The sequence below is a fragment of the Panthera pardus genome, unplaced genomic scaffold (genome assembly GCF_024362965.1).
Source record: "Panthera pardus isolate Hobbes unplaced genomic scaffold, ASM2436296v1 HiC_scaffold_26, whole genome shotgun sequence".
Classification (NCBI taxonomy): Eukaryota; Metazoa; Chordata; class Mammalia; order Carnivora; family Felidae; genus Panthera; species Panthera pardus.
The window spans coordinates 20,527,760-20,554,789 of record NW_026526832.1 but is presented as its reverse complement, the minus strand read 5'-3'; the positions used below and the strand labels follow the sequence as shown (position 1 = coordinate 20,554,789).

Here is a 27,030-nt window from a genome sequence, read left to right as displayed (position 1 = left end):
TCTGTGGGCAGGTGCAAGGTCTCAGCCCCCACCTTCTCCCCATTCTCAACCCATGCTGTCTGCTTTGCCCCCACGCTCTGAAATATGTCATGCATGACTTCAATTCTTTGCTTGGAAACATGGGTGGGATTTTTTTTTTTTTTTTTTTGCTTTTGCTTTTATGTCCCCCCCCCCCCATTTTTCTGAGGATACCGGTTGCCATCTCCTCCTTTTCTTTAGATCTCTGTCCTTACTATCACCTATGGAGGACAGGGAGGGACAGGGATGCCTCAAATCCGTAGGCCCACTTCAGGCTGGGATTTACTAAACAGAGGGGCTGGGAATACAGGGTTCCTAGTCCCCAGGAACAGTTCCCTGGAGCTCTTAGCTGCCCTAGTTAATGCTGCCTTTGTGATCTCTCAAGGCAAAAGACAGGTGGGTGGGGCCTGTGGACAGGACTGGGTTTGGTCCTACTGGTTCTAAATAAGTCCAGTGTAACTAAAAGGCCAGCAGAGGCTGCGGGGGTGGAAGAGGCAGGGCTGGGCGCTCCAGGGCCATGGTCTGACTCTTGAGAGACTGATACAAATCACGGCATAAGTAAGGCAGCCTCAGCAAATCATGGACCCCACCCCCTTTGCTTTACAGATGGGACACTAAAATGTGTCAACAGAGATGGAGTAGTCTAAGCCTGGAGACTCATAATTCAGGAAATTTTAAGTGTAATCTGGGGGTGCCTGGGTGGCTCAGTTGGTTGAGCGACCGGCTTCGGCTCAGGTCATGATCTCACGGTTTGTGAGTTTAAGCCCCGTTGTCGGGCTCTGTGCTGACAGCTCAGAGCCTGGACGCTGCTTTGGATTCTGTGTCTCCCTCTCTCTCTGCCCCTCCCCCACTCATGCTCTGTCTCTCTCTGTCTCAGAAATGAACATTAAAAAATAAATAAAATAAAGAAGTGTAATCTGCTCCTACATTGACTATGTTCTTTCCAGATAATTTCCCAGTTTGACCAGGGTCTTGATTCCAGGCATTAGAGGCAGCTGCTGTGACAACTGATGGCCCATTTCATCACAGGGACCATGTCAGCCTTCAGGCCCAGCTTGGGATATGCAGAGGTTCACCCCTTCCTGTGCAGGGTCCAGTGCAAGACCAGAAGGAAGAGGAAGGAGGCCTCAGTACTCATTAAGCGCCGATCTGGAAAGACAGGAGACAGCCAGGCCCAGAGAGCCACTCTTCTGAGAAGATACCATCAGGTATGATTTCACAGAAGCCAGACAGGCTCTGCCCTGCCAGCGCCAGCTAATCTATGACATTCTGAGGGCAACAGTAATCACAGATGCAACTTGCCATGTGCCTGTGGCCAGGCTAGGTCCTTTTAAGATTAATCATCCCATTTGAGATAACAAGAATGATTGCCATTTGACATAAAAGGAAACTGAGATTCAGACTGGTAAACAGACTCGCTCAAGGTCATGGAGCCAGTAAATGGCAGAGGTGATATTTGAACAGCAGCTTCCTAACTCCACTGGCGTCCTTTTCCCCGTTCCACAGCTTTCTCCTGGGTTCAGGAAGGAAGGAGCCTAGGAGAGAAGCAGCATTTGGTATTTGCACCTTTGCCAATTCGGGAACCATCAGGAAAGCTCAGGACGCCATTTCTTTCTCTCTGAGCCAAAACCGGCAGATCTCTGCTGAAGATGCTTTTGCCTGAGGCATCTTCTGGGGGCCTCTGAGATGAGTGGGTTAGAGTCTTAACCACATGCCTGGGGGGAGGCTGTCAGTATCACTAGCATCCCGGAGAGAGGCTAACCCCTGGAATGTTCATGGGAAAGGCCACCTCCCGAGTCCCACAGAGGAATGATATAAACAGCACTGGGCATGTCAGAGAGCCTGAATGCTGGTACATTTGCTATGTAATCTATTACAATCTATTTGCTATGAAATCTAGGGCATCAGACCCTGGACTTCAGTTTCCTTATCCGTAAAACAGAAGAGAATACCACCAACCTTCCAGGCTTTGGGTAAGAATGGTGAGTTGGATAACATGTGAAAGTACTTGGTAAGTGATAAAGTACAATCAAATGTCAGCAGTTCCTTGTCAATCAGTGTCTACTCATCACAAAGAGCAACACAAAACAATCAGTGGAACAGTCCTTGCTCAAATCTCTTGTTACCACCACTCCTACTGTCACAGGCCTATTTCTCCTTCTGTGGCTCCCTCGTTACAGATCTTGAGAAGACAGCAGTAAGAGAAAAAAAAAAAAAAAAAAAAGAAAGAAAGAAAGAAAAAAGAAAAAGAAACCAAAGAGACAACAGTAAAGGGAAGAACCGTGCTATTTGCAGTGATTTTCTGCCCCGGGGGACAGAAATCAGGAGACTCAGTCTGTTTCCTGCCTTGAGTCTCCTTGGATGGCTCAAAACACAACAGAAAGGATTGGTCTCTCAAATGCTAGGAATTCTCCCATCAAGAAGAAAAAAATTAGCGATCGGGAAGCGTATTGGCTGGGGAGTGAACTGAGCTGGACTCCGCTCCCAGCTTTGTATTGGACAGGGGACGGATGCCCCTCGGAGAAAAGCGGGAAGAAAAAAAACAGCCCGTTCACTTCAGTCAGAAAACCACAAACACCTCACGTCTGATCCCTACCTTCCTCCTTCTCCCCTACTTCCCTTGTTTAGATGTAGTGTTCTAGAGGGTGTCTCTCCAGCACCAGGGATGCAAGTGAACAACAGAACGCTATAATGTCAGAACTGGATGAGACCTAAGGAGGCATAAAGGGCAGACTCAGCATTTGACAGCCTGGGCACAGGGCCAAGGGCTTAGGTGGGTCACTGGGGTCATACAGACTCCAGCCCCCAGGCAATGCTTGGTCATTCCTCTCCAGTCTCCACTGCCCATCATTCAGGCTGACCTCTAACCCTGGGCTCCTGACCTGCTGCTTCTGAGGTGAATCAGCAAATAGTACAGAAAGCAAGGAATCATCTATTGATCATGTCTTGCAGTCCCTGGGAGGGGAAGTGACTTGTCCACGGTCACAGGATTTCCAATAACTGAATATCACTGAGAATGATTATCAACCCTGGATCTCCCTCAATTATTCATTTTTTTTTTAATAATTTTTTTTAACGCTTATTTTTGAAACAGAGAGAGACAGAGCATGAACGGGGGAGGGCCAGAGAGAGAGAGAGGGAGACACAGAATCTGAAACAGGCTCCAGGCTCCGAGCTGTCAGCATAGAGCCCGAAGCGGGGCTTGAACTCACGAACAGTGAGCTCATGACCTGAGCCGAAGTCGGACGCTTAACCAACTGAGCCACCCAGGCGCCCAAATTATTCATTGTTTTTAAGCCAATCTTCCAACCAGGTGTTAACACATTTCTTTTATATATTTTTCCTCCCTTAAAATTTTTAGATTAGTTTTTATTTAACAAAGTACTATATGCTTGCAGTAAGAATAAAAAGATAAAGGTAAAAAAAGTATAAATTGAAAAATGAAAGCCTCCCTCCCCATTAAAATTCTTAGAAATAACCACTATTAGTGAATTCTCATCATTCCTTCCAGAAATTTAAATAATTTAAAGACTTACTCAACTATACCTACTGATACATGCTCCTGGTCATGGGTACTCAAAAAGATTTGTTGATGATATGAATGAAAGGAGCCAGGTGAGTTAGGGGCATCATACGGAAGGCCAGAGATGGGTTGAGTTAAGCATCTCGCCAGATAAGAGCTCCCACTGGGGCCTATTAGCCCGGGATCTGGCATGAATCTTTCGTATCTGAGTTGGTGTTACAGTGTGGAGGTAAAGATCGTGGGCTCTGGAGACAGGCAGACAGAGGCTCCTGTTCTGGCCCTAACGCTTCCTAGGCACGTGACCCTGGGTTGTTCCTTAAGGAGTCTCGGTAGCCTCACTGGTCACGTGGAGATTAAAATAGTACTACTTCATGGGGCTAATGTGCGGATTAAAGAAAAACAATGCACATAAAGAACACAGGCAGCGTGTTCGGCTGTACGAAACCTGCACTAAAGAAACAGTAGCTATCATCACCATTACTATTGTTGTCATTATTATTCTGCTGGCTCACCTCAAGAAAGGAGAAAGCCTGCAGGTCCATCACCTAGTGCTATAGAAACAGATCAGCCCAGGACCTGGTACTCCTCTGTCAAGTACATCTGGCAGGAAAGGGAGACGACTGAGAAATAACTCTAATACGACCAGGAGTTAATGCCCAGGAATTTCTCAGCATATTACAAATTCTAGATATACCAAACCACAAGAACAGGTGCCCTCTGAACTCTGGCAACAGGGATCTGCCTTGCACAGCTGCATGGCAGAATGGCTAGCTTTGTGGGAAGAGGGACCATTTTCTTATCTCCTCAGGCTACCTGGTTCAACAGCTCTCAGGCCAAGAAGGCTCCAGAAGCGCCCTAGACTGGCCAGGTGCAACAGGCTGGCAGGGCATGGCAGGAGAAGGGTGCCCTTCTCTAGCTGCATTCCAGGCCTTGCCTCTAGTCCTCAGAGCACAATGAGAACATTATCATAGCCACTTGATCCAATCTTGTGCTATCTGGGGGCTGGAAATGACTAAGGGCAATAATACAGTCCTCTAGTCAACACACATAGGGAGAAACCCAACACTGGACCAAAAGGACTGCTGAGCCTCGACATAACTTGAAGCCCAAAACATCTGATGGAAATGTATGAGTCTTAAATGCTTCTTGCCAGGCAAATCTTTATATTATAAAACGCCCCAGCTCATGGTAGTTCTGTTAAATGATCACACTGCTGCCAGGGATGGGAAGGAAGAGAAGACACGGATCCCATCAATGCCAAGAGGCCATGGACTCTGACCTAGATGTCAGACGCAGCTCGGGGCACCCATCACTTTTTATCAGGAGGCTTCTCTCAAGGATGGTGGAGGACTTAGCTGAGATGGGGGTGTGTTGTGTAGTCCCTGATGACCCAGCCCCGTAAATCCGAGTGTCTGGCATGGGACTGGTGTCCTGGGGGACGTGGAAGGAACCAGACCAGCTTCGGGGAAGTAGACACTTCCTAGATTACTGGGGAGTCTCTCCAGAGACTGGTAACCAACCGCCCTATTCAGAGACCAACATGAAGACCAGAGAGCGGAACGATACTGGGTATTTAACTCCCCCCTCCACTGCACTTTTTCTCCTCCTGGGGCTCCTTCTCCCCAGAAGTCCTGCTATTCGCCCCTTTACCCACTTTCTCCTTCTTTCTCCCTGCCTTTATGACCCCACTTCTCTTTCCCCTCTTCACCGTCCCCTTCTATTTCTTTCCTGTCTTTCTCCCCGTTCTCTTCTCTCTTTTCTTCATTTCATTGTCTTTTTCTAACTGGCCACGATAGAGAACTGAAAATTATTTTTTATTATTGATTGAATGCATACATTAAAACTTAAACCCTCTGGTCTTAATTTTTTCTTTTTTAGGTTTTATTTATTGGGGCAGCTGGATGGCTCAGTCAGTTAAGCATCTGACTCTTGATCTCAGCTCAGGTCTTGATCTCAGGGTTGTGAATTCAAGCTCCACGTTGGGCTCCATATTGGGCTCCACGTTGGGCATGGAGCCTACTTAGAAAAAATAGTAATAATAATATAAAGTTTTATTTATTTAAGTCACCTCTACCCCCAACATGGGGTTCAAACTCATGGTCAAGAATTGTATGCTCTTCTGACTGAGCCAGCCAGACACCCCTAATCTGAATTTTCAAAAAGATGAACTGAGTATTTTATATTTTGCTCTAAAAAATAGTATTTCCAACAATTAAGGACTTTTAGGAGGAGGAGGGGCTTTAAAGACCATCGAGTTCAATGGCTTTGCTGATACATAAATCCCTTTTGAGCGCCTCTGACATTCAGTTTCTCCTTGAGCCCTCCCAGGGATTGAAGCCCACTACCTCTAGAAGCAGCCCATTTCTAAGTGTTAGGAAGTTTTTTATATTGACTTTAATCTGCTTCTGTAATTCCCATCCTCTGGCTACCAGGACAATCTAGGATATAAAAACAGGACAATCAGGGCGCCTGGTGGCTCAGTCAGTTAAGCGTCCGACTTCGGCTCAGGTCACGATCACACGGTTTGTGAGTTCGAGCCCCACATCGGGCTCTGTGCTGACAGCTCAGAGCCTGGAGCCTGCTGTGGATTCTGGGTCTCCTCTCTCTCTGCCCCTCCCCTGCACATACTGGCTCTCTCTGACTTAAAAATAAATAAACATTAAAAAAAAATAAAAAATGGTGCAATCATCAGAAAGTGAGGTGCCTATTGGGTTCAAAAGATGGGGGTAGCCCAGCTGGCTGTGAGGTTCTCCCACTGGAGTAGCTGGCTTGGGTGGGCAAGATTGAGGAGATATATGGCAGCCAGCCACTGGCAGGCCCTGAATGCCAGACTAAAACGTGGTGTGTCTGACTTATCAGGAAGGTGAAGCCAAGAGACACTGTCCATGAGGCAGTAATAAAGTTGTTATTTACCGAACACTTACGTGCCAGGAACTGTGCAAAGTGCTTTAACACTGATTATCTCATTTAATCCTGTTAATTATTGGTACTGTTATTGTTTCACTTTATAGATGAGGTAACTGAGGTCTCAGAGCTAGTAAGTCACTAAACTCAGGTCTGTGTCTGATGCACCTGTTCTGAATACAGCACGCTACAGAACAAGGTCAGCAGAGAGACCAGGACGGGAGACCCCAGTCTGGGAGTCATTTACATAGAGGGAGAGAGTGTCAAGAACAGAGGGTGAGGGTCCCATTTAAGATCTCTTCTAAAGACGGGCCCCCAATCTCCATTTCTGGTCTTGTGCCTCCTCTTAAACTCCACCGATCCATCTCTAGCTGCCCATTGGATTTTGTCACCTCAAGTTCAATGCAGCCACACAACCTCCTGCCATTTTCCACCACCTTCCTAGCAACCAGGTTGCTGATCTTCCTAATTCTTTAAGCATAAAAGAGGATCAAATTTTGTGTTAAACCAACCCGGGCTCGACTGGATTTGCCACATGCAAAATATGAGGCCTTGGGCAAGTTACTTAACCTCCACGGGCCTCGGTTTAACAGCTATAAAATGGGAAGAGTGACACCACCTTTCTTGGAAGGTGCTTGTGTGGATTAAGTTGCATAATTTATAATACAATATGTAGTATAGTGCTTGGCACATAGCAAGTGTTAAGTAAACGGCATTATTACTGTGATCACTGCTATTTCTGGAGCTTGAAACTCCCTTTTTGCACAGCTTCTCGTGGTTATCCCAGTGCTCATGAGTTGGGGGGGGGGGGGGGGAAGAAGAGGGACCTACAAAGTGGACAATAAAAATTCAATGCAGTTTGTATTCTCTGCAATGACCTCATCCCTTTGGCTTTGGGAGCGGCTGCTGCAGGGTCTCTTTTCTACACCCACCACAGACAGAGCTGGGCTCCGGCCAAGACCTGCCTGCTCTTCTCCCTCCAGACCTAGTTATGTGGGGACCAACAGGCATGCCTCTTCCCCTCCTCTCTTTAACTGGAACCCTCATTTTGTGTCATCTGCAGCCCTGACCTCCCCGAGACACACTTCTGTTTTCTCTCTTAAGTATCCAGGATCAAAGTTTTAGAGATTACCTGGTCCAATCCCTCAAACAACTCAGTGCGAAATTAAAGTAGTCATTTAAAAAACGTCTTGCGGGGCACGCCTGAGTGGCTCAGTTGGTTGAGTGACCAACTTTGGTGGAGGTCATGATCTCACGGTTTGTGAGTTCGAGCCCCGCGCCGGGCTCTGTGCTGACAGCTCAGAGCCTGGAGCCTGCTTCTGATCCTGTGTCTCCCTCTCTCTTCCCTCCCCCACTCATGCTCTGTCTCTGTCTCAGAAATAAACATTAAAAAAAAATTAAAAAAAAAAAAAAAAAACGCCTTGCACAATTAAACGTGAATAAAGTGGGCCTTCTCCCAACCAATCCATATGCTTTCACCAGTGCTCGCCGCAGTCCGTGCACTGTGCCCAGACACATGTCGGCAAAGCCACAGCCTCAGTTGTGGGTCTGTGACTTGCCCTGCGCCCCCTTCCCCATAGGCCCTGGAAGCCATCAACCCCCTGGAGGTACTATATAAGGGTTGCTAATGATTCGTGAGAAAGCAGGCGCTGGTCACAATCGCAATCACAAGCAAGCACACATTTGCACACCTAACACCCCCTGAGGCCCACGGTGAACACAGAAGGAGAGATGAAAGGAGACTCCAAGGAGACAGGCACTGTGTTTGTACACAGTGAGGACAGAACAAAGGAAGCAGGGAGCCTGGAGGTGGAAGAGAAAGCGGGCGAGACAGACTGTAAGATGAGTCAGAGAGTGAACGAGGGCACTAGGTCGCATCAGCTACCGCTTAGTTGCCCCCAGAGGGTGGTGTGAGCGGGGAAGAAGGGGATGGGGGGAGGCGAGAAGGGGAGTTGATGCCATAACCCAGAAGTGGGAACCAGAGGAGAGTGTGGCTGATGGGGAGCAGAAGCTCAGTTAATTTCCAGGAGGGACCCGAGCTCCCAGCCTTCTGAGTTCTCCCACGTCTTTCTTGCCCGGCTCTGCTTCCGGAGCTGCAGGGTTATGGCAAGGCTCGGGGGACGGCTCGGCAAGGAAAGAGTCAAGCTAACAACAAAGATATCAATCCCGGAGATCACTGGACCCCTGCTTGGTAGACAGAAGCCACCCTGTGGCTGCTAATGCCCCTCCATTTATTTGGCTCTTTCAACGCATTTCAAATGCCCACCCACTAATGATCTCATTTAATCTTTGGCACAAGCCCGTGGAATAGGCAGGCCCGGGATTATCTCTACCTCGCTCCTCCCCTCTTTGCCCCGGTGACCCCTCAAGAGTCCTCAAATGGTTTCCTCCATCCCAGAAACATCCAACATTGAACCAGCCAGCGCCTTAGAGGTACGAGGAGCTTGGGGTCCTCTGTCCAGGCTCCACTTTGAGTTGCTTGTTGCTGTTTGTCCTGGGCTGGGTGTGATAAGAAGTCACAGGACATGGACTCATTCCCCTCCTGGAATTTCCCAGCCACCCCTCCCCCTCCACTAATGTCTGAAAGCCTGGCACATAATGACCGTTTCTCCCAGTCCCCAGGGAGATGTGTCAGATATGCGGGACTTCTCATTAGGCGAACGGAAACCTAAGGCCTAGAGAGGCGAAGGCCTTTGCCCTGAATCACACAGTGAGCAAACATGGAGGGACCGTGATGACTTGAGAAGAGCACAGGTCTGGGGGCATTAGGAGACCTGGGTCCCAGTCCTGGCTCCACTGCTTATCAGCTGAGGGCACAGAGAGAGTCACTCAACTTCCCCAGCCTTGGTTTTCCTAACTGTCAAATGGGAACAAGTAGTTCCCATCTCTTGGGGTTGCCTGAGGTGAAGATGTCAAAGAGTTACAGAAAAATGAATTTTTCTGATTATCAAGTAGCACAGGTAACATCAGGATGCTGCTGTCATGGAGAGGCCAGATCAAGCATAAAGAGTCTAGGATTTCCTTAACTTACCTGTGTGGCCCTGGGCAAGTCCAGGCCTCAGTTTCCCAAAGCCCCTGCCAGCATTAAGAAGGAGGGTTCTTTGGACCATGCCTTTAGAGCAAGAATTCTGGCGCTGGCTGCCCTGATCTCCTGACCATCCTATTATCTGTGCCCACACTGCCTGAGATCCAAGAATCTTACTGAGGGAGCCAGTCAGTTGCCAACAATGGGAGATCCCATTGTTCCCAGAGGGAAGAATCCACTGGATCCTTCATTCCAACCCCTCTACCCATTTCGTCAGGGCCGATGTGTGCTTTTGCACCGTCTCAGCCTCCACAGCCTCCCAGCCTTAAGGGACATGAGGATGGAGAAGGGAAAGTAAGGGATAAGGGGGCACTCTTGGTAATGAAACCAATGACAGACTCCTGCCCGTGTAAGCTTCCCCAGTGGAAAGTACCAGACTGCCTGGATTCCCTTCCTCCTAGGGAGAGCTGAGTGTAACTATTCTGCCGTTAACATCTTGCTTCTCCCAGGATGGCCCCAAAGGTGCCGGGCCCCTGATCCCTTCTTTGAGGAAGCACCTCAGCATAACCCTTGCTGAGCTCACGGAGGTGAATTAAATATTAAATATGCAAGGCCAGAGCCGCGGGTGCAGCAACACATTCCCATAAACACAGACAATGGCATACAGCTCATCTGCCCGTCTTGCAGCAGCTGCCGCTCTCCTTCCGCGGGCTGGGTTCCCTGATCCCCAGCCCACACTCTTGAGAGGGCATAAAAAATAGCAATGTTTTTTTTCTCTCGAGCAAGTGAACCAGCAAGTGCATGGTTCCCTGTGTCCTTCCTCCAACCCCTAGTGCTGAGGAATCCAGGGACCCGGAAATACCTGGAACATTGAGTTGTGGCATCAGCAGCAGTGAATTTAACAGGTCTGTGGCTGGCCTGGCAGGGACCTCTGTAGCTTAGCCCCACCTAGGGCCTGGAGGCCCCCACCGGGAAGGGGACGGCTCAGGAAGGCCCAGATAGCTCTCAGGGCAATGGGGAACTAGCTCTTACTGGGACCAGGACAAGGCCTGGGTGTGGGGGCCGGTTTGCTTCTCAGGTTGGAAGAGCTTCAGAGATCACTGAGACCACCTCGGTTTTACAAAAAGGGAAACTGAAGTTTGAGAAAAGGAGGAAGCAACTTATACAAGGTCACTTAATGAGCTATTGAATAGCTAGGCCTAGACTGCAGGGCTCCAGGGTAGAGCCCAGTGCTCTCTCCTCCCCTCTCTGTGATCCCTGAATCTCCCTCCTGACGCTACCAAGGACCAGGCTCTGCACTGCATGGCTCCCGTGGACTGCTTTCATGGGAAGCTGGATCCATCCCTAGTCCTACCTTGCCATCCAAGTACCGAAAGAGCCCGAGGTCCAGGCATTCCAGCTCAGCTCTGCCATTTTGTAGGATGGAACCTTGGTCACGTCACCTCTCTGACACTTGCTTAGTTCCTTGCCTGTACGGTGGGGACTTAAGAACCAGGACCCTGGATGGCTCCTGTAAGGCTCAAATGAGACCGCGTTTGTGGGGCATTTGGTCAACCGGGAAGTGCTGTCCGAATGTCAGATATGGTTAAAATGGTGTGAGGTGTGAAGGTGCTGCAGAGGGAGGAGGTCCCAGGGGAGGAGGCTGTGCAAGACAATCCACACCCAAACGAGGCTGACCTGGTCGTCCCGTGGACCCGACTGACACAGACGGCACCAGCAGAGATGGACAGGCAGTAGGTGAGACCAGCTCAGGTTCACTGGCTTGAAAGATCACCTGCCTGCTTTGCTTCGTGTGTGTATGCGTGTGAGTTTGTCTGTCCTCCTAGGCGCTCCTGGAAGGTTCTGCCTGGCAGCCCGGAATCGCAGGAATTTGCCTGGCTGCTCCAGGGGAGCATCTGGCAAGAGGGCAGTGTGTGGCGCTGAGGGAGGACACCTTGCTTCACTCAGGTCAGGGCACAGACCCTCAAAGAAAAGCCTGTCACCCAGATCCCTCTGGGGACCTCTGGAGTACCCCTGCTCTCTGGGGCCCTTACCTTGTACTTGGCTGCAAGCAGCTCTGTGGCCTGCTGCTCCCGCCTTAGGTCTTCCAGCATCTTCTCCTTTTCCTCCAGCAGCTTCTGCTTCTCCTCGCTCACGAGGCTGCGGTCATCCTGGATGGCCGCCTTCTCTTCCTCCAGACGCTCCTTCTGTTCCTGCAGGTAATTCTCCATGTTCTTATCCAAGGCTGACTCCAGGGTAGGCTGGGGCGGGCGGTGGTTGTTGTTGTTGCCATCCTCCTCTTCGGCCACCCAGGCCTCTATCACTGGCCCCTCAGGGTACCCGGCTGGGGCTGACACAGCCTTCTTCCTGCGGCTGCTCTTCCTCCGGAGCCGCTTTCCCAGCATCCCCTTCTTCTCCAGCTGGGCCTTCAGGCGGGCGATCTCCTCCTGAAATTCCCGCAGCAGAGTGTCCTTGGGGTCCTCGTTCACCCGGGGCTTGTTCTTGATGTTCTTGGCCCTGTTGGCAAAGCGCAGGGTGGAGAGGCTCTCGTCGTAGCTGTGCGAAGCTGGCCCCAGGGTGGCCACCATGATGGTCTTGGCGTTCCCCCCCAGAGAGTCCTGGAGCAGCCGGGTCAGCTTGGAGTCCCGGTAAGGGATGTGAGTGCTCCTGTTCCCCGCCAGAGCAGCGATCACGTTGCCCAGGGCAGACAGTGAGAGGTTGATTTTGGAGGCTTCCTTAGGCCTCTCTCCACCACCACCACCACCACCACCACCGCCACCGCCACTCCCCGTGGACTGCGTGACCGTCCCTCCGGCTGTGTTGGGGCCTGCCTTGTTCTGCCTCTCACTGCCAGCCAGGTCCACCAGGTTGAGCTTGCCCACACGGATGTGGTCCTGACCATCTGAGCCACGCTCACTACACTCCACCGTGATGACGAAGATGGCATGGGAGCGGGAGCTGACCTCATTCATGTGAGTGCTGCCCACTGCCCGGGTCTGGTTCCCCAGGTTCATCACGTGCTCAATCTCCTTGACATTCTTGGTGACGAAGGAGGAGAGGTCCTTGATGTAGACGCCGGTCTCCGGGTTCTCCTTCAGTTCTAGCCTCTTGCCAGGCTCCTTGGAGAGCAGGTCTCGAATCTCCTCCTGGTAGATCTCCAGGTAGGAGGCCCGGACCAGGTACTGCTGGTTCTGGGAGCGAGAGATGTGGGTGAAGATATGCTCAAAGGCATTGGGGATGACCCCGCGCAGCTCGGGCTCCACCCAGGTCCCCTGCATGGTGTAGGTCTTGCCAGTGCCCGTCTGGCCGTAGGCAAACACCGTGCCATTGAAACCCTGAAGCACCGAGTCTACCAGGGGCCTCACGGTTTCATCATACAAGTCCGCCTGCTTGGAGCTGGCATCGTACACGGCATCAAAGGTGAAGGACTTGGGCAGCTCCCCTGGGGCAGCGCGGGGGTTCCGCAGGGTCACCTGGCCCAGTTTCACGTCCATGGTCAGGATCTGCTCGTGACCAGCAGCCTCCTCCTTCCGGCTGAGGGGGCGGCACCGGGCCACCACCTTTAGGGCCTCGCTGGCCTTGGTTTTACTGGCCATCTTGCCGCTCTGTCCTTCCTGCCCCCAGGGCCCCTCCGCAGCCTGGGCGGTCCTGCTGTCCTCTCTAGGTCCGGATCAGCGGGGCCGGCCCAGCCCCCAGGCGCCGCTCTTCAATCCGCATGCAGCCTCCTAGGGTGGGGATGCTGGGAGGTGGCCCCGCCGCTGCTGCAGTCCGGGCCTCCACCGCTCTCCGGTCCTCGCTGCACCGGCCGGGCAGGGAGAATTAGGCAGAATCCTCGGGCAGCCGCGGGAGCCGCACCGGCCGAATGGCAGTGCCCGGAACCCGCCCCATGCTGGGGCAGAGGGAGCGCTGCCGTAAACAGCTACGGCAACAATGAGATAAAGGAAGAGGAAAATGGGATGGGGGTGGGCGGCGAAGCTGTCTTCTCCTCCTCCTCCTCTTCTAGGGATCCATGGCGGGGGCTGCTGGTCCTGGGCGGCCGGGGGTCCCGGCCCTCCCGAGGGCAGAGGCTCACCTGGGGTCCTCCCCCCGCGCTGGGGGATCATTCATTGCAGCCAGCGCGGCTGCCGCTGCCCCTGCCTCCACCTTCCCCGCCGCTGCCACCGGAGAATGAGAGAGAAAAACAGAAGGGGATGGGGCGGAGCAGCCGCGGCGAGAGTGATGTTGCCGCCGCGCTGCGGCCCCAGCTAAGCCGCCCGGCTGGGGTGGGGCAAGGGGCGGGGCCGCGGGGCGGGAGGCGCGAGCCCGGCGCGGCCGGAGCGCGGGGGACAGGGGTGCATCGCCCGCCCGCACCCCCGCGGACCCCTCCGGAATGACAGGCTCGGGTGCCGACCCAGGTCTCGCGCCCACCAGGCGGGTGCGGCGCAGGCACCGCCCGCCGTCACCCCACTGGGCCCGAGCATGCTGGGAATTGTAGTCCTGCCTTTGTTAACCGGGTTCTGGCAGGTTGCTGATGCCTTCTCGCGTCCGGGAGGCCCCTCCCTCTCTGGCTTGCAACCTACGGAGTGACTGCTGAGGTTGCAGCCTACCTGGCGGGGACGGGGCGGGGGGTATCCACCACCCACACTTGTTCCCTCCACAGGTACCATCCTCCATCATTCCACTGCTCCTGCCTTTCTGCCTGCAGACGCGTATAGATCACCCCTCCCCTTCAGAGTGGTGCCAGGCACCTTGACTCCTAAACGTTTCCTGACTCTGTCGTTCCTTTACCCTAGCCTGATTTACTTCTGGCCTTCCTCTTGTCTCCTGGAACCACCTTGCAGCCGATTCTCTCCTCACGTGTTCTCTGCACATGCGCCCAGGTCCCCTTCTCGCCTCTTCCACTAGCCTTCCCTATTGTCTACAAGCCCCACCATCTTCTGATATAGGTCCACCTTCCGAGCCTCACCTCCAGGTACACTGTGTTCCAGACATTCATTCCTTCAAACAGTGCCTGCTGAGCCCCAGGCCCCATTCTAGGAGCTGCACCTTCTTGTCCTCAAGGAGCTCACATTCTAAGAACCATGTTTTGTGTTCTTAACTGGATGTGCTGTGTTGCATCTTTGTGCCTTTGCCCAGAGGATGCTGTCACCCTTTCACATTTGGGACTGCCATTTGGGCAGTTCAGGCACCTCCTCCTCTGGGAAGGCTTCCTTGATCAGTTTCTTTTCCGAAGCAGAAAGAGACAGAATTTGCATAAAACAAAGCTTGAACTCAAATTGCACCTTTTTTTTTTTAAGTTTATTTCTTTGCTTTGAAAGAGAGAGAGAGCAAGCAGGGGAGGGGCAGAGAGAGAGGGAGAGAGAGAATCCCAAGCAGGCTCCATGCTGTCAGCACAGAGCCTGATGCAGGGCTCAGTCCCACAAACCAGGAGATCATGACCTGAGCCGAAATCAAGAACTGGACCTCAACTGACTGAGCCCCCCCAGGAACCCCTCAACTTGCACTTCTGGTCTCCATCCAACTGTGTGACTTTGGGCAGTCACTTACCTTGCTCTAGCTTCAGCTTCCTCATCTGTTTAAACAATTGGAGTGGCGAGCCAGGGGCAGGGGTGAATAATACTCTATGGAGTAGTTGCAAGGCTCAAATGAAACAGTGAAAAACTATTGTGCCAGTGAGAAGACTTTTTTTTCTTAAGAGTTTATTTTTAAGTAATCCCTACACCCAGCATGGGGCTTGAACTCACAATCCTGAGATCAAGAGTCATGCTCCGCCCACTGAGCCAGCCACATGTCCCTGAGAAGACTTACTTTTAGGCAAGCCCTTAATAGATGCTTGTGGCCTAGCTTGGTTGCCCTACAGCTCTTGCTGTCTTGAGTACCCTGGATAGACTAGGTCTGTGTTTAGTGTTCCTCTTTAGGGGTCTTCGTATTTTTCCTCTAGGATACAAATCAGTATAATTTCTCAAGTCCAAGGACCAAGCTAGTGGCAGTTGAATCTGCGGACTGAGCCCAAGTTGTCCTTTCTCTCTGAGATCCAGATTGAGGAGGTAGTGTTATCTGGACCTTCATGGCCCTTCTTCACAGAGGCACCAGCAGAATCTTTGCACAAAACGTTTCCAATGATGCTATTCTCGGGAGGACCTAATTGTTTAGTTCTTCACCTCCTCCCCATCTTCAAATCCCCGGAACCTTGATGTCAGCTCAACGGGAAGCTTGAGGCTTAGCTGTTAGCTCACCTACTTGTGAAGTCTCCTGGCTTTCCTCGACCCTCTCTTTGATCAAGCTCTACTGCTTATGATTAACTTGGCTTTTGGACCAATTACTGGGTGGGGTTTTGGCTTTGTAGACTAAACTCTCTTGGCTCTGGCAACCTGACTTCTGGATGGAGCAACCATTTGCTCTTGGCTTTGGTTTTTGGACTACTCTTTCTTGTTGCACTTGGCTTTGGTTTTTGGACTACTCTTTCTCTGCTTTGGCTAACTCACCTGACACTACATCTCTGCTGGATAAGAGGGATTCTGGCCCTGTTCTTCCCATGTGACACTTGCCACCTGGCCAGGCACTTGCTCAGATCCTCGGGTATAGGAGGGGGCCTGGAATCCCAACGCCTACAAGATGTGTGATCCTGAGTAAATCATTCAGCTTCTCCGAACAGCTATTTTCCCAGCGGGAAAAGTGAAGATAAGAATGTTTCCATTACTCACAGGGTTTACATGAGTTTTGAGAGAGATGATGTGAAAACTCCCTGGATGTAGAAGGCATAAAAAAAAAAAAATAGTAGTTTTCCTTCCTTTTGTCCTTTGTAGGCAACATTGTTCACATCCTGTGTTTCCCTTTTCAGCATCTTCTCCAGCCGTTCTTCCTTCCCTCTCCCTGTTCCACACTCAAGTCTCTAGTCATTTGGGTTTTCTTGAAGTTTTCCAAACACACTGTAAATTTTCAGGCCCCCAGGCCTTTGCTCATGCTGCATCTCTGCCTGAAATGTTCTCCTAACTGTCCCTGTCTACACCACCTCACTTTCTATTCGTTCCGCAACTCAATATGGCTTCTACTACCACTGTTCCATAGAGATTTCTCTTACCAAGGATATCAGGAGCCCCAAGGTGCCAATTCTAGTGGACCCCTTTCAATAGGAGCATTTGGCATAACCCACCTCATCCTCCTTTAGCAAATTCTCACTCCCTTCCTGTGGTTTTCATGACCCTACACTTTTCTGGTTTTCCTCCTACAGCTCTCATGAGTTTTTGGTGGCTCAGTTCAGTCTCCCTGACCGGTTGACCTCATTCAACTCCAACATTAAATGGTGTTCACTAAGGTTTGACCCTAAGCCCCCTTTTACTTTCAATGTCACCCTATAATGATCACCGTAGTTCCTTGCTTCAGTTCATGTCTAAGTGATTCCTAAATTGGTATTCCAGTTCTGCCTTCTCTGAGCTCCAAATCCATGTATCCAATTCTCTAATGGACATAGCCACTTGGATGGCTCCCATGTGCCTGAAATTCTACTTGTTCACACTGAACTCATCATTCTCCCTTCCAAACTTTGTCCTCCAAGAATGGTCTCTAGCTCTGTAAATGGCTCTTCCCCCACCCACAATGTATCCTTCCAAACACTAAATCCTGTCAACTCAACTTCCTTAACATTTGTCAGATCTACAGACTTCTCCCCTTCCACAGTCAATCTCATGACCCAAGCCACCATCTTCTGTGGCCTGGTGCCCCACAGTAGCCTCTAGTCTGGTCTCCTTAGATCTTCTCTTGCCTCTACCCGTCCATTCTGTACAAGTAATCCTACAAGTAATTAAAAAGACATGTCCGATCATGTCTCCCCATGCTTAAAATGTTTCGATGTTCTTCATTGCTCTTGAACTGAAGTCCAAATCATGAATGTAGCCTCCAAAGACCTATGCAGTCTGCTACCTGCCATATCTCCTGTCACATCTCATGCCACTCTTCACCTTGCTTCCTGTAAAGACCACAGGGCCTTTGCATAGGGCCTGTTTCTGCAACCTAAAACATTTATCCTAATCATTTTTACCTAGATACCTGCTCTTCATTCTTCAGCTCTCAGCTTGAATGTTGATTCCAATGGGTGTATTTCTTGACTTTCCCACCTAGTTTATACCCCTTTGTAATATGTTCTCACTGTTCCCTGTATTTTTTTTTCATAAAACTTAGCATAATTGTAATTAAATAAATATTTGCCCTCCTTTGTTGTTCTGTGAAGATATAACATCTCTGTTTGGCCCATTTTTTAAAAAGTCAACTCTACACCCAATGTGGGGTTTGAACTCACACCCCCAAGATTGAGAGTTGCTTGTTCTACTGACTGAGTCAGCCAGGTGCCTGTTTTGTTCACTCTTGTATCCACAATGACTAGTCCAATTCCTGGCACATAGCATGTGCTCAATAAATATTTTAAAAAAAAATTTAAGGTTAATTTATTAATTTTGAGATAGAGAGAGAAAGAACAAGTGGGGAGGAGCAGAGAGGGAGAGAGAGAATCCCAAGCAGGCTCTGCACTGTCAGCACAGAGCCCCGTGTGCGGGTGGAACCCACGAACCATGAGATCATGACCTGAGCTGAAATCAAGAGTCAGATGCTTAACTGCCTGAGCCACCCAGGTGCTTCAATAAATATTTTTATAAATAAACAGAAAAAGTGAAAGTCCTGTATGAACATCACCTTTTCTGGGAAGACTTCTTTGACTCTCCTAATTCTATCTATTCTAATTAATCGCTCCTTTCCTCATAATTCCATAGCTCATTGTTTAACTAGCCTTAGAGAACTCATCACTGGTTCCCTTGTATGGGTTATGGTTAACTGAGTCTGTCTCCCTCCCCATAATGTGTGCCCCCTGAGGACAGGAGCTATGCTCTTTGCTTCTGTGTCTCCTTTCCCCATACCTAGCATGATACTGTATACACGTTAGGTAATCAAAATCGGTTGTTAAGCAAATGAATGAAGAATGTTCCGAGACCTTCAGGGCAAGGAAATGGGGAGGCAAGACCAAGAAGCGGTGGTAAAAAAAAAATTTTATATTTGTAGAATGATTTACGGTTAATAAGGCATTATCACATGCATTTCTCACTTAATCATCACATCAACCCCAGAAAAGGGGCAGATATTAATATCCCCATAAAAAGGAGGACTCAAGGGCACCTGGTGGTTTAGTCTGCTAGGTGTCCAACTCTTGATTTCGGCTCAGGTCATGATCTCACAGTTTGTGAGATTAAGCCCTGCATCAGGCTCTGCGCTGTCTCTTCCTCTCTCTCTCTGTGTGTCTCTCAAAATAAATAAATAGGCTCAAAAAAAGAAAAAAAAAAAAAAAAAGGACTCCCATGTTTCAGGCTAATTGACCAGGGAAGGACATCCTACCATCAAGTGGCACAGTCAGTTTTCAGACTCCAAACCTTCAACTCTGGTGGTCTTTCTCCTATGCCACAAGAAGAGCTTGTTGTGGATATGGCAGAATGGTTGTTTCTCAGTCCTGGTTTGAATGACAGTTCCATAGACGTCCAGATTCATCGTTGGCTTGGTGGGAGGAAGAAATTCCCCTCACTGCATTTTCTGTGACAGTGACAGTTCTTCTTTCCCAGGGGATGCCCATACAGGCATCTTCTTCTAATGTGGTCCCAGTAACAGTCAGGGTGAGGTTATATCAAGAAGATAGAGTTAGGTCTTTAGCAATCCTGAGGCCTACACATTTTCCCTTGTTCTTCAAGACTTGGGATTACCCTGCAAAACCAAATTCTGCCAGCAGAGGGAGACATGACCATGTGACAGAATCACTGGCTGAGCTCCAAACCTCTGGGCTCTCCATCACTGTGAGATTATCTAACTCAAGAGTCCCACCCCTCCAACCCCCCCCCCCCCCGCCCCCGCCCGGCCGATGCTGTGTCCATGTCCAGCTTACTCGCAGCTCTTCTTTTCCCAATAGTTTATTTTCTCCTTTCTCTGCTGTATTTTCTGGTAGATGAGAGTTGAGTCCACTCTCCACCCCTTCCCCCCAAAATACAGAAAAATCTGAAATATTAAAAATCCTAACATTGAGGGGCGCCTGGGTGGCTTAGTCGGTTAAGCGTCGGACTTTGGCTCGGGTCATGATCTCATGGTTCCCGAGTTGCAGCCCCGCAAGGGGATCCGTGCTGACAGCTCAGAGCCTGGATCCTGTGTCAGATTCTGTCTCCCTCTCTCTCTGCCCCTCCCCCACTCAAACTCTGTCTGTCTCTCAAAAATAAACAAACATTAAAAAAAATCTGAATATTGAAAAAGCACTGTCCTTAGTAGCTACTGTTTATTGAGCACCTGATAGGTGGATTACAGACGTTTTATCTAACTTTCACATTAATCCAGGTGGTACCTGGCAGTCCTGGGACTTATGTCAAATGTCCCCAACTCTATCAACCCGTCCTGGGCCTGGAGTCTCAGCTCTTAACATGCCCCCCTCTTTCAACTCCCATGTCAACTCCTGCCTCCCCAGGAAACACTTTCCTGCCTTCTCCAGGCCTCGGTGTCTCTTTCTTTTCTTATCTCCTGTGGCCATTTGCACCATGTGCAATTAGCATCAACTTTTTAAATGGTGCCCCCCATCCATCAACGGAAATATTCTGTCTCCCCAACTGGATTTCTTCTACTTCTCTATACTTGAATTTCTCATTACAGAAATACTTTTAAGAACACATATGGTTTTTTTTTTTAAGATCTTATTTTATTTTAATTTTTTTAATGTTTATTTATTTATTTTGAGAATGAGAGTGTGCATGAGCAGGGGAGAGGCAGAGATGGAGGGACAGAATCCCAAGCACGCTCCGTGCCATCAGCACAGAGCCCAAGGCAGGGCTCAAACCCACAAACCGTGAGATCATCACCTGAGCTAAAACCTAGAGTTGGACACTTGGCCGGCTGAACCACTCAGGTGCCCCTAAAGATTTTATTTTTAAGGAATCTCTACACCCAACATGGGGCCAGAATTCACAACCCAGAGATCAAGTGTCTCATGCCCCACCAACGGAGCCAGCCAGGTGCCCCAAGAACACATTTTGAAGAGTTTTGACCATACTGTCTATAGAATTGTGTATCCTAATTAAAAAAATATATCATACACATTATTGACCTTTTCTGCTTACTCTCCATGCAGTCCATCCACAAATCCATCCACAAATCCGGTCTGGGTTCTCCCTATAACATCTACCAGCTCTGACTCTGAGACCAAGAGTCATGTCCTCTACTGACTGAGCCAGCCAGGCGCCCCAGTTTTGCCCATTTTGGGGTTTTATGGAACTCGTGCAGTATGTATTCTTTTGTATCTGGCTTTTTTCTTTTTTCGTTTATTTGATAGACTCATCCATGCTGTTGGTCTGTTGTGTGGAGGGTTATTACCATATACCGTTTCACTGTATGGCTGTACCACCTCGCATCTGCTCTTGATGGACATCTGAGTTGTTTCCAGTTTGAGGTTATTACACATTATGCTGCTATGAGCGTTCTTGTTTATGTTTCTCGTGCACCTTGAACCCATTTCTTTTTTTTAAACTTTATTTGTTTTGAGGGAGAATGAGAGAGGGTGAGAGTGCATGCATGAGCAGGGGAGGGGCAGAGAGGGAGGGAGAGAGAGAGAGAGAGAGAGAGAGAGAAGGAGAGAGAGAATCCCAACCAGGTTCCACGCTGCCAGTGGGGAGCCTGACACAGGGTTCAATCTCATGAATCATGAGATCATGACAGCCGAAATCAAGAGCCAGATACCTAAGCAACTGAGCCACCCATGTACCCCGGACCCATTTCTGTTGCGTATATTCCTAGGAGCGTTGCATATATTTTCTATGATCCTGTGATGAATGATAGAGAATGCAGTCTTCAACTTCAGTTGATGATGTCAAACTGTTTGCCAAACTGGGTGTAACAGGTTGCACTTACAAGCAGCCTGTGAGAGTTCCGGCTGCCTCACGTCAGAAGCAACACTTAATATTGGCGTTCTTAGTTTTAGATACTTGGCAACTCGTTATGGTTTTAATTTGGATTTCCCCGATGACAAATAAAGCTAAACATCTTTTCATAGGCTGGCTGACATTTCATATCTTCTTTTGTGAATTGCTCTTTCTATCTCTTGTTCATTTTTCTACTGAGTTGCCTGTCTCGTTCTTGTTGCTTTATAAGATTTCTTTTATATTTTGGCTTTGAACCTTCTGTGGCTTATATGTGTTGCAAGCATTTTCTCTGTAGCTTGACATTTCATTCTTTACACGGCACCTTTTTATAGCCAGTATTCCTGAAATTTAATGCACACACACGTCTCCAGTTTTCTTTCTCAGATAAGCATTTTTTGTGTTCTGCTTTAAAACTCTTCCCCTACCCAAGGTCACAAAGATATTCTCCTATATTATTTTCTAAAAGTGTTACTTAAAGAAATTTTTTTACACTGAAATGTTTGACAATTTTATGCAAGAACCACTAAAGTTTAATATTTAACAGCACAATAGACTGAATCCAAGATATAAAGTTATCATGTTCAAGAAACTGGGGAGAATCACTCTATCAACTCACTATACAGTATGTGATAAGAAGAATACTCACTTTATCATAGAAAACCTGTCTACACATAGTAGTTGCTTCAAAAAACAACTTGGGGGACACCTGGGTGGCTCAGTCGGTTAGGCATCCAGCTCCGGCTCAGGTCATGATCTCACGGTTTGTGAGTTCGAGCCCCGCGTCGGGCTCTGTGCTGACAGCTCGGAGCCTGGAGCCTGCTTCCGATTCTGTGTCTCCCTCTCTCTCTGCCCCTTCCCAGCTCATGCTGTGTGTCTCTCTCTCAAAAGTAAATAAACATTAAAACATTTTTTTCAAAAAGCCATTTGGTCTTCTCTTGGCTTGTAAAAATGGTGTTCCATATTTCAGTGTAAATTAGCAACCTTCGACTCTTCGGTGTGGCAGAGATGTGGTTTTCACCTTCCGGTTCTTCCACCCCAGCCTGTGCCTCGAGGTCTGCAATGTTTTCTCCAGATCGTCACTGGGACTACCCATGTCGTCACTTTGCTGCAGGAGGGTCGGTACCACCTGGGTGAGATCCTGCACCGTCTTGGGGTCAGACTGGGGCATCTCTCCGGTTCCCAGCTTGACAGTGAAATCTCAACCGTCACCTACACTCTCAAAGCGTTACTGTTTTATTTATTTATTAAAAAAAATTTTTTTTTAGGGGTCCCTGAGTGGTTCATTCGGTTAGGCATCCGACTTGGGCTCAGGTCATGATCTCACAGTTCATGGGTTTGAGCCCTGCATTGGGCTCTGTGCTGACAGCTCAGAGCCTGGAGCCTGCTTCAGAATTTGTGCCTCCCTCTCTCTCTGCCCCTCCCCCGCTCATGCTCTGTCTGTCTCTGTCTCTCAAAAATAAATAAATGTAAAATAAAATAAAATAAAAAACTTTTTAATGTTTATTTATTTTTGAGAGAGAGAGAGAGCGTGAGCAGAAGAGGGAGACACAGAATTTGATGTAGGTTCCAGGCTCTGAGCTGTCAGCACAAAGCTTGACACAGGACTCAAACTCACGGACTGCGAGATCATGACCTGAGCTGAAGTTGGACGCTCAACCGACTGAGCCACCCAGGCGCCCCTATTTCTTTTTCTAAAGTAGTGTCCATGCCCAACGTGGGACTTGAGCTCACAATCCTGAGATCAAGCGTGCTCTACTGACTGAGCCAGCCAGGAGCCCCTAAAAGCCTTGTTTTAAATGATGACTTAACTTTATAACTGTTTTCAGATCATAATTCATTTCAGATCATTCTCTCTATTGTTGCACATTTAGGGTGACCTTTTTGTTTTTCTTTTTGCAAATACCTCTTTTAAATTTTTATTTTATTTATTTATTTATTTTTATTTTAGAGAGAGAGAGAGAGTGCGAATGGGGAAGAGGAGCAAAGGCAAAGAGAGAGAGAATCCCAGGCGGGCTCCACATTCAGTGCAGAGGCCGATGTGGGGCTCAGTACCAGAACCCTGGGATCATGTCCTGAGCCAAAATCAAGAGTCAGACATTTAACCAACTGAGCTACCCAGGCACCCCCAAACACTATTTTAAACGTTGTGGGAACAGCCTCCTCCAAGCCCTCTGGCACTTGGGGAAAGGAAGTGGTGGGAGGTATTGCCCACTAACAGTCTAGCCTTACTCTCTCTCCTGAATTCTAGATATTTCTCCCAATGCCCGTCAGCCAAGCTCACCATCGTCACCAAACGCGGGAGGTACCTGCGGTGGAAAGTCAGGAGACCTGACTCTGGCCGCTTTGGCATTGACCTTGACTGGAAAAGCACCCGACTCTGCCTCATCCGACCGGTGTGTGTAGGTCAGGGCACAGAATCCTGCATCACCAGACTGCCTACCTGGTGCCCTTTCCCCTGGTCCACCACCACCAATCAGCAGTGAGGCCAAGGTCCTGGCTTTCACATCCCGGAATGTGGCAGGGGCGGTTTTCCTGGTGTGATTCACAAACTGCAACAATGTTTCAGCCGGACACAGAGACAAACTAAGGGGAGGGGGATGCGGGTGTCCTCAGCCAGGAAGCTTCCTAAGAGCCTCCCCGTCCCCAGGGATCTCTGCCTCTCTGAGCTGGTTGTGTCTCTCATAGTGGAGGGTCATGGGCCCCGCCCTCCCCCGCCTTGAGAGGGCACTCACACCATCCTTCTAGCTGTTTCTCACGCGATGCTGTCTCTCCAGCTGTGAGCACCCGCAGGTCAGGGAGCAAGCATGCGTACACTTCTCGGCCCCTCCCCAACCCCGTGGCTGGACAAGGAACGATACTCACCAGCTGTGAGGGTGAGCCACCAGACGGTGTTTGGAGGAAGGATTCCAAAGTGGTCCAAAATGCGCACCTCTGGCCTCCCTGCTGGCTGAGCGCGGTCACAGAGGAGTGACAAAAAAGGAGCTGGGACAAACTCTCACAGGCCACGGCAAGTAGACTTTCAAAACCCAAGTCCGACGCTCCCGGCAAAGGCTCAAGCGTTCTCGGCAATAGCTCCACCCACAGGCCGTGCTAACTGCCGTGGGGACGTCAATCCCCTCGGAAGATCCTGCCTGTACCCTCTGCGGGTTTAGAAGCTAAAGGGAACGACAGCTGTTCTGAGCTGGGAGCAGAGTGGCCCCAGGGCTGGGAGCACGCTCTGAGCCCGAGTCAGGAAACCTGAGCTCGGGCCTGGCTCGGCCACAGTGTGCCCCGGCCTCCTGGTGACTTCACCCCTCTGAGCCTGTCCCCTGATATGCCCAGCAAGGGGCAGTCCTGCACAGCCACTGCACAGGGATGGAGTCAGAACAAGTGACACAATGTGTATAAAATTACTTTGCAATAGAGCGTTGTACTGACATGAGGGTCATTAGACAGAAAAGCGCGGACAGATGAAAGGGGTAGGCCGCTGATTTCTCAAGGCACTTTACTCAGTAGTAGGAACAATCCTTTATTTGTTCAGTGCTTGATAATTCACAAAGGGATTCTGGGTTCTTTATCTCACCTGAGCCTCACAACAACCTAGCAAGGCAGGGCAGGGATTATTTTCCCTGACCACTGAGCAGGTAAAGAAAAGGAGGGCCATTTTCCCATGGTCCTACCGTCACAGAGCCAGGACCAAAACCCCCTTGTGATAGCTCTCTATGCTCCTTATGGTGGGCCCATTATGGTGTTCTCTGTTTCAGTTACTGCAACCCCATGGGGCAATTTCCCACAAGACGTGTGAGCACATCCTAGCAGGCCCCAGAGCCCCCCCTGTGACTGGAAGGGGTGGGGAGGGTGGGGAGAGAGTAAAGAAGGCTGCGGTTATCTCATTAGCAATGGGAAGTTACTAAAAGCAGGAAAATACTGTGATCAGATCTGCGTTTTGTTAAAAAATGCTTTCCTTCTCCACCTCTTCCTTATCTGCTCCTTTTTTTTCCTTCTTCCCTCTTCTTCCTCCTCCTCTTTGTTCTTCATTTACTTTGTATAATTCCCCACAAAGAGAAAGAAAGGAAAATTCTGGGACTTTCCATCACCAAAACCCTTGCATGTTCATCAAGCTGAAGTCCTAACTGGCTGGCTCCTTGCATTTATAGGACACCAGGGTCCCGCCCAGAGACTCCACTCTCTGGGGCAGGGGAAGGGGGGGGCGTTCTAGAAGCTTCATGCTCCAGGAGCAACGCCAGGATTCAGCGAAGGAGTAGGATGTAGCAGGCATGTACGGCTGGAACCAGGCCCCTGGTCCTCCCTGGCCTTCTGGAAAGAGCCTTGCCTCAAGGACTGCCTGAAATAGCCCAGAACCTGAGATCCTGGCCGTGTGCTCTTCTCCACTGGGTGTCTGCCACTCAAGAGTTCATACTCCCCAGGCCACTAGCAAATGGCCAAGTGGCCGATGTGTAACCTGGGGTGCCCCCCGCCCCAGGACGTCTTCCTCCCCAGTTCCCTTAGATTACAGGCCTAACTTCCTCTCCAGTTGGTGTCTCCTACATAGATCACATGCCCAGCAGCTGGGTCGCCAGTCAGAGAGTTTGGGGAGGATCTAAACAGAAAAGGCAAGCACATCTGCCCATGTACGTGTGCATGCATGCGTGTGCATGCGTGATGAGTGCATGACATCTCGGGAGGAAGGGGTTCACGCTGTCTCTACAGAGAACCTCTGCCTCATTCATCTTGCTCAGTATCATATCGCCAGCACCACGCAAATGGTTGGCACCTAACAAATATTCTCTGAATAAATGAATGAATGAACAATGAATGAACTGGTGAGGATCGTGGCCTGGATATAGCAACCAGAGAGGCCTTGGAGACCTCACTAGCACGCTTCTAAGGAGTCCCAGCAGGGCAGGCTGGTGGTGATGGTAAAGGAGTCAGCAAGGCAGTGTGGGAAGCCTGTAAGGGGTCTGGAGGAGGCCGCAGGGCACAGGAGGGGTGGGGGTGGCGTGGGGATGGGAAAGACTGTTTGAACAGAAAGCAAGAGTCCTGTTGAGAATGTCACCGGCCACAGGCCCTCTTGCACCCGCATCCATAGCAGCGGTCTCTCTTTTCTCGTGTGTGTATGTGTGTGTTTAATTTGAGAGAGAGAGAGAATCTCAAGCAGACTCCGTGCTCAGTGCAGAGGCCGAGGCAGGGACCTGAACCGAAATCAAGAGTCGGACGCTCGACCGACTGAGCCGCCCAGGCGCTCCTCTATGAAAACTTTAAAATTCAAGAGAAATGGGAGTGATTTTTGTTGTTGTTTTTAATGTTTATTTATTTTTGAGACAGAGAGAGACAGAGCATGAACGGGGGAGGGTCAGAGAGAGGGAGACACAGAATCAGAAGCAGGCTCCAGGCTCTAAGCTGTCAGCACAGAGCCCGACGCGGGGCTGGAACTCACGGACCGTGAGATCATGACCTGAGCCGAAGTCAGATGCCTAACCAACTGAGCCACCCAGGTGCCCCTGGGAGTGATTTTTGAAGGTGATGATTTCTTTGGCTCTTCCCCCACACTGGTCCCCTGTTTGTCCAAGGCCTGTCCTCCCTTCAGCCCCCAGTCCAGTGACAGTGGAACTTTTTCAGCACCTAGAGCCTCTTGGGTGCCCGTGGACCCCCTCAACCTGCATAGTTTAGTATTGAATCAGCTATGGTCTTTTACT

At 49.8% G+C, this 27,030-nt stretch overlaps 1 protein-coding gene and 1 pseudogene across 2 annotated transcripts in view; both read right to left on the bottom strand.

Annotated features, from left to right (window-relative positions):
• Positions 1 to 13,045, bottom strand: part of KIF3C (kinesin family member 3C) — a 35,868-nt gene extending 22,823 nt beyond the window's left edge. For both annotated transcript variants that reach the window (XR_002080022.2, XM_019450036.2), the window contains exon 1: positions 11,504 to 13,045. Coding sequence is in view for 1 of the 2 variants with exons in the window: in XM_019450036.2 (XP_019305581.2) it covers positions 11,504 to 13,045 (1,542 nt within the window). In the remaining variant the exon portion in view is untranslated. The remainder of the gene's footprint in view (positions 1 to 11,503) is intronic.
• Positions 13,046 to 20,642: 7,597 nt separating this feature from the next.
• On the bottom strand, positions 20,643 to 22,799 carry LOC128773639 (heat shock factor-binding protein 1-like; annotated as a pseudogene).
• Between the last annotated feature and the right edge of the window lie 4,231 nt (positions 22,800 to 27,030).